Source organism: Dermacentor albipictus, chromosome 1 (assembly GCF_038994185.2).
Source record: "Dermacentor albipictus isolate Rhodes 1998 colony chromosome 1, USDA_Dalb.pri_finalv2, whole genome shotgun sequence".
NCBI classification, from domain to species: Eukaryota; Metazoa; Arthropoda; class Arachnida; order Ixodida; family Ixodidae; genus Dermacentor; species Dermacentor albipictus.
Window position 1 is genome coordinate 153,340,046 of NC_091821.1, and position 13,715 is coordinate 153,353,760.

At 41.4% G+C, this 13,715-nt stretch overlaps 1 protein-coding gene across 3 annotated transcripts in view; it reads right to left on the bottom strand.

Moving 5' to 3' along the window:
- Positions 1 to 13,715, bottom strand: part of LOC139050837 (cyclin-D1-binding protein 1 homolog) — an 84,450-nt gene that overhangs the window by 25,728 nt on the left and 45,007 nt on the right. For 2 of the 3 annotated variants that reach the window (XM_070527631.1, XM_070527628.1), the window contains exons 5-6: positions 11,109 to 11,176; positions 6,142 to 6,218 (exon numbers count right to left, since the gene is read on the bottom strand). In XM_070527631.1, the coding sequence (XP_070383732.1) occupies positions 6,142 to 6,218; positions 11,109 to 11,176 (145 nt within the window). The remainder of the gene's footprint in view (positions 1 to 6,141; positions 6,219 to 11,108; positions 11,177 to 13,715) is intronic. The other variant, XM_070527635.1, reaches the window with a different exon arrangement.

Consider the following 13,715-nt stretch of genomic DNA (forward strand, 5'->3'; position numbering starts at 1 on the left):
GTTGTAACCTTGCAGTTACTTTGGCTACTGAAAAAAAAGTAATTTATTTACAGTGAGCATTACGAAGTAAAATAATTTTCAATCAATTACAAAACTACCAGAAAATGCAATTGATTACAATAATTAAGTTTGATTTGTAATCTACAAGTCTGCAAGTTAAGATAAAATACATCTAATTCCCTATTATAGCTCCCCTCTAGAAGCCGCTGCAAGTTTACAGGTGTTCACTTGCAAATTCCTTATCTCCTGCCAACAGACATCCTTTCTTTCAAATTTCTCAACTAACATGTATGAATTTTTTTGACATTCTAACAATGTACTATATCACCATTCCGCAATAGTCTACATGCATCAGACAATGCAGGTACCCTGCACGATCAATTTTTTTCATGTCTCCATTGCAATTGGGACGATATTGTTGGACAATCACTTTCGGAGATACAGTAGTTTCACTTTTATGACATTTCACATCACTTGGCGCCGGATGCATCTATGTACACAAGTTACAGCATTTCTGACGCTGTGCCAAGCCTGCTATCTTCGCACAGTGTCAAGAGTGCCATCGGTCGTATATTTTTACACTTCCAGTGCCGAGTTTCGCAAAGTCTCACAAACATGAAACAATCTCTGAAAGTGATTACCACAGGATACTGCCCCGGGTACAATACACTGACTTGCGATTCAATCATAAAGTGGGTCAGCATCTTATTTTGTTATGTGTTCATTTGTGTAATTTTGTAATTGCTCCACATTAGGATTTAGTGTATCACCTGCATATTACGCATTGAATAGATTACATCTGTTCTATGGACCTAAAAATGTTTGTAAATATTATATCGCAATATACACTTTTCATTTCTAGGCATCAGTAAATGGCAGTAAATGTAGCTTAGGGTATGAAGATATTTAAAGACTTAGACGTACCAGAGCTTAGTGACGTATACCACCACCCCTAGTGGTGGGAATGGCCGAGCATTTTGGAGCAGATTTTGTAACAGGAAAAATTATGATTTGGAGCATATTTTGTAGAAGTCAATCATGACGATTCTGAATGATTACTGGTCGGACACTATTCCTACGTGTCAAAAATGTTTTTAGAGTACCGGCACACTTCATTGTGAATATACTTGAGGGAGATAATGCATGTACACAACCACTCACGAGCAAATTAAAACCATCGAGTCAACTAGCATGCTATAAAAAGAAAATGTTGGGTGTGCCCAGTGGTAAAGCAAGCCACACAAAGGCAAAAAAACCGTGGCAATACAACCATGTGGTATGTAGGATGAAAATTCTAGCAATATTATTTTATGCTGAAAGACACCTAGCTAGTAAAATGGCTACAAATTCACTGCATTATAAGCACACTGAGATAAATGCGGCGCAAGAAAGTGGCTAATATAACATGCAGGGAGATAAGCTTCAGTTTGCCCAGTGCACCATGACACATCTGCTGAATGTGTGAAGTGTATGTTGTCGGTTGAGGAACACCTCTCTCACCAAGGCCACGCCGCCAGTATGCAAATGCCGGACACACCAACAATGCATAATGGGCAGAACTTCATCCTAAACTATGCACGACCTGTGAATATGCCGCATACAGTTTCTAAATGGCTGGCCGTGAACATGTGCAAGCTCGCCCTGGATTGGATTAGTTCAGTGGGCCTTTAAGTTATTCAGCTTTATGAATGGCAGGAGATGTGGTGGCACACTGCATAAGGTGGTCTCGACCACCACCTGATGTTCACTACAACTCCTCTTCACTGTGCCCGTCTTCATTTCGCGGCACGGCACTTCCTAGAGCAGTTTAAATGGAACGCAGCCGATTGGAGCAATTGTAGCAGCATCCCACCACTGCATTTTAACCCTCTGAGGCTTTTTGCCATACGTGCACGGTGCCGCTGATCCGTCCCACATGATTTTTAACGTACATGTACGGCACCAATCTTATGTCTGATATTTTGCGTGTATTTGACACTACTGGTTGTTGAGAGGTATCTCTATGGAGTTGTCAAAAATCATTTGAAATAGCATTTCTGCTCACTGGGGCACACAACTAGACATGTTTACTTCCGAGCGCTTGCTCACGTGGTCGCACACACGTTGTCTGCTACCCCAAGGCGTACGTTGAGCAGATACATACTACTGTTTTTTACAGCTGCCACTATCGCATTTCCAGTAGCTTAGCTATAGCCCTGCGTGGCCAAAGTTCAGAGATACTAATAAGTTTTCTTTTTCTTTGCCTTCGGTTCCCCTTTCAGTTGCTGTTTGTGTATTCCTGTACACTGGGGTGCCTCTTAGAGCGACTGCTCAAGCATTTCTTATTTTGATGAAACATGTATTTTGAACAAAAAATTGATAGCCATAAATTTTCTTAGACATCTTTCTCAATTTATTACTGTATAGTGTATATGTGTGTATACTGTGGGTGTGAGTAAAGCATTTTTGAGACAAAATATTACTTGTAATAAATTTTTCCTGTATCCATGAGTAATTATGAGTCCTGTATTCAATAATTTCCTTTTACTGGAGGCTACAATAAAAAGAAATTACCACGGTGGTATGGTCTCTGGGAAAAAATTCAACCCTCAGAGGGTTAAAGGGGACACTGTATCATCATGACAACGGCATAGCAGGTTTGCACCAATGTTCAAAGTGGCCATAACTTTATGTGAAGGTTAGAGTTTGACGTGGAGTCCACTTTGTACCCGTCACACGAAGAAACAATATGATCAAGTAACAGGAGATAATGTTTAATCTAAACTAGCATGCTGACTATAATTGGCTGCATTCAGTTCAGTTGAAACATCCAGAAAAAAATGCTATGTGCAAATGTTCTATGAAACTAACAAGTAAATAGTTAGTAGACAGCTGGACAAACTGGAGAGCAGCAGAGGAAAGGGTGTTAAAACTAAAGTTCGAGATGTAGAAGCAGCATAGTGGATGGGGCAATGGTTAAGATATCAGCAATGGAACTACACCAAACAGCAAAGAATAAAATCAAGAGGGAGAAGTCTTATGATAATTCAAAGCACTGAGGCACTGCTGTTGGAACCCACGTAAAAACTTCTGATTATCTTAATACGATGTTGTAGGATAAAATTTGCTGATGACGACTATTTACCTGTAGCTTTTGGAAATAGTGCAGAAGCTATTCGGCATGTTTCATTAAGTCAAAGTATCTATATAGATGTAAATAATGATAAAGTTACCCAATCAAAAGCCTTGAGCTTTAAAAATAGCACAAGAAAGGTAAATGAACCTGCTGTGGAAAAAAGTAGAAGACAGCTGGAGTTGGTTATACACAACACTAGTACGAAAGCACGATCTACATTCCCTCTGCCAGGTGTGACAAGCAATATTCTAAGAAAGAATGAAGAAGAATAAAAGAAACCAAATGGAAGAAATAGCAACAGAAGTAGGCAGCAAACACAGAAAACAGAAGAACCAGACAGCGTGCAGAAGAAATAGGGCCGGAGGAGAAGCCATCTTGGCAGATGGGCAGATGGTGCCCGCAGCAAAGAATGGAGGTGGCAGGGTACAACGTTTCTAGAGATGACGACCTTGGTGCACTGCACTGTGGCAATCTGTGGCAATCCCAGACATCCTCCGAGGACCAGGCTCGGTGAGGTGCTGATCTCCAGCTCCGGAAACAGCGATGGTCCTGAACCACCCAGATGGCCAAAGCCAGTATCGTTCTCGACTGCTTACCAAAGCTGTTCCTGTGCAATGTGAACATCAGCTGGCACGGTTGCTAATCTGCTGGAGCTCTACAGATACTGAACAGTGATGTCCCAAAAGCATCAGTTCAACTACCATCAACACAGGGATGCCACCGACACCCCCGATGACAACAATCCCTACTGGTTCAGTGGTACCGTAAACATCCCTAAAGGTCATTACTATTATGCAATTTCAAGATATTACTCTTCATAGACACTGCATTGTAAGATAGTTTGCAGGACTTGAACACTTAAAAGACTAGTGCTGTGTGAAGAGCATTTTTTTTTTAGACTGAATCGAATATTTTTTGAATAGCTTACAAATAGCGTACTGCCTTCTCACCATTATTATCTAACAATTTTAACATCTTGGTATTCAGAAGAATAGAAAGTTTCTGCCATTACAGTGCACATTACAAAGAATGCTTTATTAAAAGCATTAAGGGAGCATTAGGAACAATCAAGCAGATTGCAAACTCAGAGCTTTTAAGAGAATACGCAGTATGCATTATCGGTTAATAAAAGTAACCTTGTAGACCAAATATTAAACTAAAACTTCGTTATAACAACGTTGAAGGGGAGTCAGAATTACTTCGTTATATCCATTATTGCATGTACTGCACTATGAATCTCTATAGAACTTCAAGGGAACTTCACTTACTTAGTCATATCCATTAATGCATTATATCCTGTTTCATTATAATGAGGTCTGACTGAAGCTGAGTGGCTGTCGTGGCCAGACATGAATGTTGTCTGCGGCAATGGCAGAGTGAAAAAAAAAAAAGAACTTCTCTAGTAAGAATTATCTCGGCAGATGGTGCCACTATTGTATAAAGCATGCTGCAAAGCAGCATTTTCTTATTTAATCCAATGAAAGGAGACATTGGTGATGCATATATAAATATAGTACCAAACAATACCCATTGCAGAATGGCGTTTAAACAACATTTTATGGTAAGTTATCCTGTTCAGATGGAAAAGTATGGCTCAATGAGTGACACAGCATGCTCTAATGTGTTACGTCCACTGTGGACGGAATCAAAAATAGCAAATTTTTGTTGCAATTTCATGTATAATTGTGTACAATCAATGACGTAAGGTATTTGAAAAATATTCATATCTTAAAATAGTGGCTATTTGATTTGTCATTCAAAAGTTTTGAACATTCGCACAGCCCCATCTGAGCCTGATCAGTTAATGATGGAGTACCTCTGCAGTTTAACTATATGCACTCTGAAGTTCTTTCTTTCGGTGCTTTGCATTGTTACTGTGTTGTGTCAATGAAGTTACATTTTGTGCCACAAGTTCTATTCATGCATTCATTTTGTTGAATCAAGAAAACCTGTTAGGCAAACCTATACTTGACACCCTGCCCATTTTCTCACGCTGATTGCTAATTGTGATGGCCAGATCACTCCTAATGGTGAACTACTGAACTAATTTTGTGCGCCTGCCATGGAATATCCTGGCAAATGGTGTCTTTTAGGCCATGTGACTGAGCAGCATGAGAGGACAATGGGAAGTGTACAATGTCAAACAGATGACCACGGCGAGCAGCGCCTGCTTTTGCAGCTTCGAATCCCATTACGGAGCGTCTGTGCAGGTACATATTTAGCAGTGACTGGATCAGGCCCGTAAAGTGTTGTCAAAGTACTCAACATTTTAAACAAAATGCATTGCTGATCCAGCTAATACATTTCTTCACTAAGCAACATGCTGTGTGTAAAACTGTTAGCTGGAACAGCAGTGCATTTTACAACATGTGTTCGAAACTTATTTTTCAAAGCAGGTTTTAAGTACAAATTTTCTAGCAAAACAGTACGCCACAAGCACTGGCTTCACTTCCCATTTTGTAGTTGCAACATAGCACCAAATGTCTCTAACAAAAAAAGCTAGTTAGTAGGTAAATATTTCATTATTATTAATTAGTGCCGCACAGCATCCAATTTTGTCAATCGAGTTTGGTTATTAGAAAATGAATTAGTATATAAGCGTTGTCTTTCAAATAAATGTTAACTGCCATCGTTTGCGAGCCTCAATAAGTCTGGGCGTCCCTGTAGATTTTTTCATAGGTGTATCTTGGATCTTATGATACAGCTACCGATGCATGTCTTACCGAATGTATCATGATACAGATACCTACAGAGTATCTTAAGATAGTACCTAAGATACATGTGTTTGCGATACTGCCCAGCCCTGGTACACAGGTTGCTTTTAAATGCTTCACAAGAGCTGCTTAGAAAACCTCTTTTAGCAAATGAAATGTGTACGCCTAGACCAGATTAATGATGGGCAGGCCACTCATTGACTACTTTTCATATAGCCCTACAACACAACAGAACAGTCTAGAGTGGCCTCTCAAATCAGAATACCAGGAATAGAAAGCAAAGTAGAACAAAAATGCAGCCTTCAACCGCACCTCACGAAGCTCGTCAACCGCATCTTGAATGAACTCATAGTGGTTCGCAAGAACAGAACAAACAGCTTCTTTGTTGTCTGAAAAAAACAAAAAGCAAACAAACAAACAAAAAAACAAGTCACAAGATCACAATGCACACACTTGGCACAAAATATAGTGCCTACAAATTATTTTAATACTTAAAATTGCACTGAGAATGCGAAATATTGAGCTCACAAATAAAAATTTCAGTCCTTTCATGTGTTAAACTCTGAAAGCAAAAGAACTGGAAAATTAAGAATTTAGTGACTAAATATAGGGCAAGAAGTCTGTAGGTTCCATCACCATGGAGACAAGCAGAATAGAGCACTGCACAGGCTCAGACCTACCCAAAAACCCGGGCCTGGCCCAGCCAGGTAAAGTAGCCTTCACGGCAAGCTTGGGCTGGGCCTAGGCCGGAAGCTCCGGGCTTCGGATCGGGCCCAGGTTTGACGTGGCGAGCTCCGGTTGATTGTGAGATATGTTTAGGATATTTTATCTGGAACAACTGTTATTTTTGTGAGGGACAAGCCACTTGGAGAAGATTTATCTGGAACAATGGATTTGTTTTTCTTGTTGCTGCTTGATTTACACGGAACAGGTGAGAGGTAAGTGGATCAGCCACTCATACCAGTTAAATTTTTTCCTCCGACTGTGAAAATGTTCCAGTCAAGCATCTATCTCACTATATTTTTCAGTGCTTTTATTTGCATTGATTATTATTTTATAATCACAGTATTAAATGTAATAGTATAAGAATTATACTTATTATTTATTGTCGCAAGAGCAATGACAAGCTTCCAAAACAAGAAACGTTCATAAAAGCTGGTGCCACCCACAAAAACAAAAGATCTGTGTGGAGTATCATGACATACATTCGCTAGAGAAACTTTTTTTGTTAGGTTTCTATCATGGCTCCCAGTTGTCATGCAATGCGGTATAGACATGCAGAGCTTGCCTCCGTGTGTGCTGACATTAAAACATGTGCTAGTCTTATTCGAGTGTAGGCTGTGAGTGCTCCATGAGACTGCCATAACATAATTGCAATGTGCAGGAATATAGTACCATTAAAAAAGGTGTGGGCCGCAATATATATATATATATATATATATATATATATATATATATATATATATATATATATACGCGTGACTTTGTTCAGCGCACGGCAATTGATGCAAAAACGCACTGAGCCATTTTTGTTCTGCCCTAGAGCAACTGGGGATGACCAGGGACTCGAGGAAGGACGTATGATATTTCATCTAAGCACGTTTGATACGTTTTCCTTGATGATCTTGTGCTTTGTAAGAGACACGCGATATGGGCGCCGCTGAACAATGCGGAAGCCATCAGTCTGTATTCGGTGAGTAGCAGCGGTAGTCATACCGAGGACGGGCGAATTGACGTCGAACGAGGAATGGTGTTTGTTCAATAGTGCGAGGAGATCTTGACTCAGGGCAGGCGTTAGGTCACGAATCATGGTTGCCAACAATGGTGTGGAAGAGGTATTACTTGGCTGCGATCATGACTCGGGTACTACTGCCGAAACATTGTTGCAATGTGCAGGAATATAGTGCCATTAAACAAGGTGTGGGCTGCAATATATATATGCCTTGAATGAGACTGTTACAGTTTCCATGACAGGGGATGCCCCTTACCTCGAACCATAAGCACCCAACTGGTAGCCATCAAGAAGCTTAGTGGTGCCATTACTGAACTTCTTCAAAATGAATGTTAAAAAAGGTCAAAATCAGTTCATCCACCTGCTGCCATTCCTGCCCGCATACTCTCATGCCCACCTTTTAGCTGTTTAGCTGTACAACCACGTTTGGAAAATGGGAGGAGGGGGGGGCTACACATATACGGCTACACTCGTGCGGTACATGGTAAATTAGGGGATTGGTTCCTTGCAGGGACGTCTGTACACTCAGAGAAATTTGGGGACATTTTGCTGAGGGAGCATGCTTCTAAATATGCTTTTGCCTCGGTACTACAGTAGTACGAACGAGAAAGCACAGTACTACATTTTTCCCTAGCCGAGCTGCACTACGTGATCATGGATGTATATTAAGGAATAAGATCTCCCTCTGCTTGTGTGTCGCAGCGAAGCTTTCACAGTACTGCAGTCGTCAATGGGAGGTCCGTAGTTCAAATTGCATGTTAAACTGTTGTTCTTTTTATATATATTATTTTTCTCTGAATTCTGCAGTACTTTACCTATGTTTCACCACCAGACCTTACATGGAGGGCTCCTACCAACTGGAGCGAAGCGGCATGAAGGTGAAGCACAGGGTAGGGGTGAAGGTCTTAGGTCGCTTTAGAGGCCGCAGATAAAAAAATAATGACACATTGCTACCGCGAATTATTTTTATTGTAAAATACTAATTTCCAGGTTATAGCGCAGCTCTTGTTCATGGCTGGGCAGCTCATACGCAGAACATGCCTGTGTGGCACATACTCTTGCTGTCACCGATGGCACTGGCCCTGCGAAGCGGCAAACCTTACGCTACATGTGCCACAGTGACACAGGCCAACCACTGATGAAAAAAACCTTGTGCTTCACCATTACTAACTCTGTAATAGCCACTATGATCCTGTTTGGGTGGAAGTTTAAGTGGTGGTTAAATGAAGCAATGCACATCACCTTCTGTAGTATCTAGGCAAAGGCCCATGTAGAACAAAGATTTCCCAACAAGATGGCCCCAGACATAGGGCAGACATATTTAGAAGCAAGATTCCCCAGCAAAATGTCCCCAGATTTCTCTGACTGTACAAACCTGCCTACAAAAAACCGCTCCTGTAAATGAACTCTCTGCAAAATTTCTTTGCTTCAAAGATAAAACTGCTGATCGAGTGTACGTACAACTGGGAACCTGTGAGCTAAGATGTCTCTCTATATGTGTCATGCATCTGTGCACACGATGTGGCATTCAGGCAGAGAATTAAATGATGAAATTATTATGAACTACAGTGAACACCGATCACGGATTGTATTTCTTGGAAATCGCAGTTCCTAATGTCCAAGCTCGAGTGTATTGCCAACAAAGCCAATAAATGTGGCTTTTATCCTTTGTTTCTCTTGCTATCACAAGCTGCTACTAAAGTGACACGGACAGGTACTACAAATAATTTTGCCTGCTACAAAATGTGCTCGAAAACACTCTTGATGATTCCCACTGTGGTATTTGCAGAAAAATAAGCATAGTATGCCACAGCTGAATAAACACTCCTCGTACCCCCTATGTCTGGTCATCTTTACTCACTGTGAGGCCCTTTTGTAAAATAAATTATCGAAGGTTAAAGTACTTGTTAGCAAAGCATACACCCACATAGGTTATTGCTATTTGAAACATCTTGCTCTCAACTGTATGTGCAGGCCTCGGTCGGGCCGGTCAGGGTAGGAAAGGTGACCTTTTTGGGCCACCAAAGGGCTTGGGCCTGGCTTGGGTATTGCTTGGAGCCACCGGGCTGAGCTTGGGTGGGTAAACTTTTACAAGTGCTGGGCCCAGGTGGGCCCAGGCCCAGAATCACAGCCCGTGCAGTGCTCTAAGGTGGCATTTAGATGTAAACCAACACAATAGATGGTTCTCTAGAACTATCAACAAAAACATTAAACACTGCTACTTATAGCAACTGTTATTTTGCTCACTAAATGTCATAGTTTAGGCAAGTAAGCATTTACTGTGACCAATTAGAAGATACAAATAAAATCACCCTATAATCAACATCATCTGAAAAATTGAATTACGCACATAGCTAGTATATCTCTACTCCACCATTCTCTTATTCTCTTGAAACAAGTGGACAGAGGTGCTGCTGTGATGCCAATAACTAAGAGCACTTTATATAAACCGTATTCGCACGAATATAACGCGAGTTTTTTCCAGACATTTCTGGCCTTGGAACAAGCCTTGTGTTATATTTGTGCTCGGGACACGAATATAACACATTTTTTCACACTTTTGTCTTCTCTAGCGCTGGCACTTCGTCTCGTACAAAAGAGTGCAAGCTGGGCGTTGCCACTGTGCATTAGTCATCGTCGTTCTTCTCCTGATTCAAAACACTGTTAGTGCTGCATCAATGCAGTTATGGTGTATTAAGCACAACCTTGAGCAAGACTATTGGCGCTGTTGTGGAGGCATGTCAAGTGAGTGGATCACCAAACAGTACGTGAAAGGCTTTGCCATGCTTGGCTGTGTCACCAGCATTTCTGAAGTGCCGCCTGTTCAATAACTATGGTGGCATGCAGGACTACGTCATAACAGTGACAATGACGTCAGCATTGATAACGTGCAAGTTCTACATGCACTCGTTCTTTCACTGTATTTTGCGAAGGCAGTTCGCAGTTATGATGAATAACACCCTTCGGGTATACATTTTAACGTGTTGTTTCCTGCTTAATTGTGGCATCACTTTGCATTGTAATCGTAATATATTTCTTTTTCTTTTTCAGAGAGACCGAAAGTCCCCACCCATATTATATTTGTGGTCGCATTATTTACGTGCAAATACAGTAAGTGTCAGAACACACCACTTCACTGCATGTTTTGAGCCCATGAGCAACAAACCAGACTCTACTGTTTCTTCTCAGATCCTTGACAAAAGACAACAGTAAGTACCTTCTGCCGAACAAATCGCTTAGGCTAACATGTTGTTACCACCATGCTAACACAAAACAAGTTAGGGCTATGAAGAAAAGGAAGGATTCTTTATATTTCTGTGCACATTCATGAACAATGCTTAACTGCTTACAGCATATGGCACAGCTTTTTCATCACTGCATTTTTCTCCTTGATTTGAGCACACCTCTAAATGTGCAAGTGCGAGGCTTAATTTGCATGTTGTGAACTCATGTGGCACTGCACGGCACTGTCGAAAATTGGTGCATGAAGTGCAGCCAAATCAAGGAGACAGCAGTTCCTTGTAACAACAACAAGAAATACTCTTGCCTTTGGAGATCCTTTTTATGGCATCACATTTTTCCCACAATTTACCGGCCACTTGAAGGCAAGAATCACTAGAGAAGAAGTGGGAGAAGGAAGTAGAGGTATGAACAGTGAATTAACAGCAGAGTGATAACAGCAAAACATTCAATGCAAAGACTTCCTTGCGACTTAATGCCAGCACCATGCACCAATAGTACCAAAGTAGTTCACTGTAATAAAAATAAATGCAAATATTTTGTAATAGTACAGTGTAGCTAGAAGTACTCCAAGCATCAAACGCCTTTCTCTCTTGCCTCCAGAGTTTGTCCAAAAACTCTGAATATTCTAAGGAACTGCTTTGTTCAAACCGAGCTAATGCTACTACCACGAGGATCCAGCTGTGCTGCTGGTGATGATATGTGGAGATGATGAAGTTGAAAGTCAGGCACGTGTTGCGCTCACAATATACCCAATATGAGCACATGAAATTGACCAGTACTTATCCAGAAACTCAATGCAACTTTCTTGGTCTTATGAGGCTATTTAGATTGAAACTTATTCCTTGATAATCGTACTTCCAGAAGTTTAAAATAAGGTTAAAAATGCCTGAAATGATGGTTCTTAGCCTTTTCACTCACAAGCCCAGCTTTTGCTTGCCCTATCAGTTCCTAAGCATATAGCCATATAACAGTCCTAATACTGGCTCAAGCTGCACCTCCTTTGCATTCATGCTTGAGAATTGATTTCGAAGCTGTTCTCCATTCCTTTCATTATTACTAATTCACAGAAAAATATTCAAAACTTGCATATGAACCAAACGAAAACCTTGTTCATAGAGCAATATTTTATTTTGGGGGATAATGCACAATTACTGACAGATGCGCATGACAATTGAGAGGCACTGTATAGCTAGTACTTGTATGCAATATTCTTTGATAAATTGGCCAGTACGTACCCTATTTGGTCACATAATGAATGCACTCTTTTAATCGGTTCCTAAAAATTTTCCAACTTATTCTCCCACAAAGATTACACATGGAACTTCGCACTGCGAGCAGTGGCCTGATTTATATTTTGGCTGATGATGATGATGACCGACCGCTGATGCCATATGTTTGCATGCACTACCTGGCACTATCTCCCAAAAGCTGGTATTCCTCCATGCTTTACTCGTCAGTTCGATTGGGACATTGGCAGTGTTGACATGTGCATGGAGTGATCGGACAGACCGCACCCGTCACAATGGGGCAGTAAGCAAGTTACACAGCCAGGTTCAAGCTCAAAAATATTGAGTATACTTTAGAAAAGAAAACTGCACATTGGGAAGGTACTTTGGCGTTGAAGTACATAGTATCTGTTATTGCTGACAGCAGCATGAAAAGCTGAAGGCTACTAGCAAGACATGTCAGGCTTTCCATGAACCAAAAACCAGATGCTACATGTAGGTCAAAGAAATAGTGCTTGAATGTGACAGAAGACTCTGGAGCAATGACTGGGTGCTACCGATCGAAATGATACAAAAGAAGGTTCGCTGACTTGCAAGAAAGCAGGGCATCCTGGCACAGGCTTCAAGGCAAGCAGTGGATGGATGACATGCTTTATGTAGCTTAGGCTTTCTCTTCGAAGAAGGATGACGTGTGCTTGCGGCTGCTTTCCGCATAGAAAAACATTTTGGACTTTCACTGGTTTATGGTAAAAAAAATGCAGCAAGACAAGAACTTTATGCTTTTGCAAATTCAGAATGCAGATGAAACACCACTGAACTTTGACATGTTGCAAAACACAACGGTTCAGGAAAAGACAGATTCAGAATGAGTGTTTTCAAGTTGAAAAAATAAAATTTGGCTTTTTCCTGCAGTTTACGCCTATGTTTGATTCATTGGCAGCTGGTTTTTCGACGCAATCTTAGTGCACCACAGATAAGGCTTAGTGGCAGCTGTATAAAAAAAATCGCTCCACGTGTTATCCCATATAATTAATGCAACCCTCAATGTTTTTAGGAAAAAAGTGCACTCATTATGAGCCTTCAAAGTTGCCTGGCACAAGAGAGGTGCCTAGTTGCAAACAGTTGCTGAATCTTGCCTCCTGTTATAATTTATTTCAGGTACAGTCGACTCCCGATAATTCGAAGCCGCTTAATTGGAATTTTCGGTTAATTAGAAGTGAAGTGCTGGTCCCGTCAGTTTTGCATGTAATCCTATAGAAGAAATCGCTCGATAATTCGAAATCCTCATCCAGTAATATTGTTTAATTGGAAGTTAATTTTCAGCCGGGATCCTCGAGGTGACCATCATTCTTTGGTAGAATGCGCAATTTTTCAAGTGTTGCAACAGTTCCGTGCTCCGTGTTGGTGTCATCGCCACCGCAGCCACCCGCAACGCCATCCTTCTTGGAGCGGCGTGATTATTCATTGCTACGGCTGCCGTGGCCTCCGCGATCAACTCCGGCGGGAGGCGAAGCGGCTCCCGCCGGTGGCCGGAGCTGATCGCGGAGGCCACACGGGTGCCATAGGTGCACGCAGTGCTGCATACTGGCAGTGGCGAGATTGTGCGAGATTAGTCTTGCAGCGTGCGCAGTGTATGTCAAGGCGTGTGTTGGTCGAGCGCCTTTGTGCGGGAAGCTCGTAGGCTA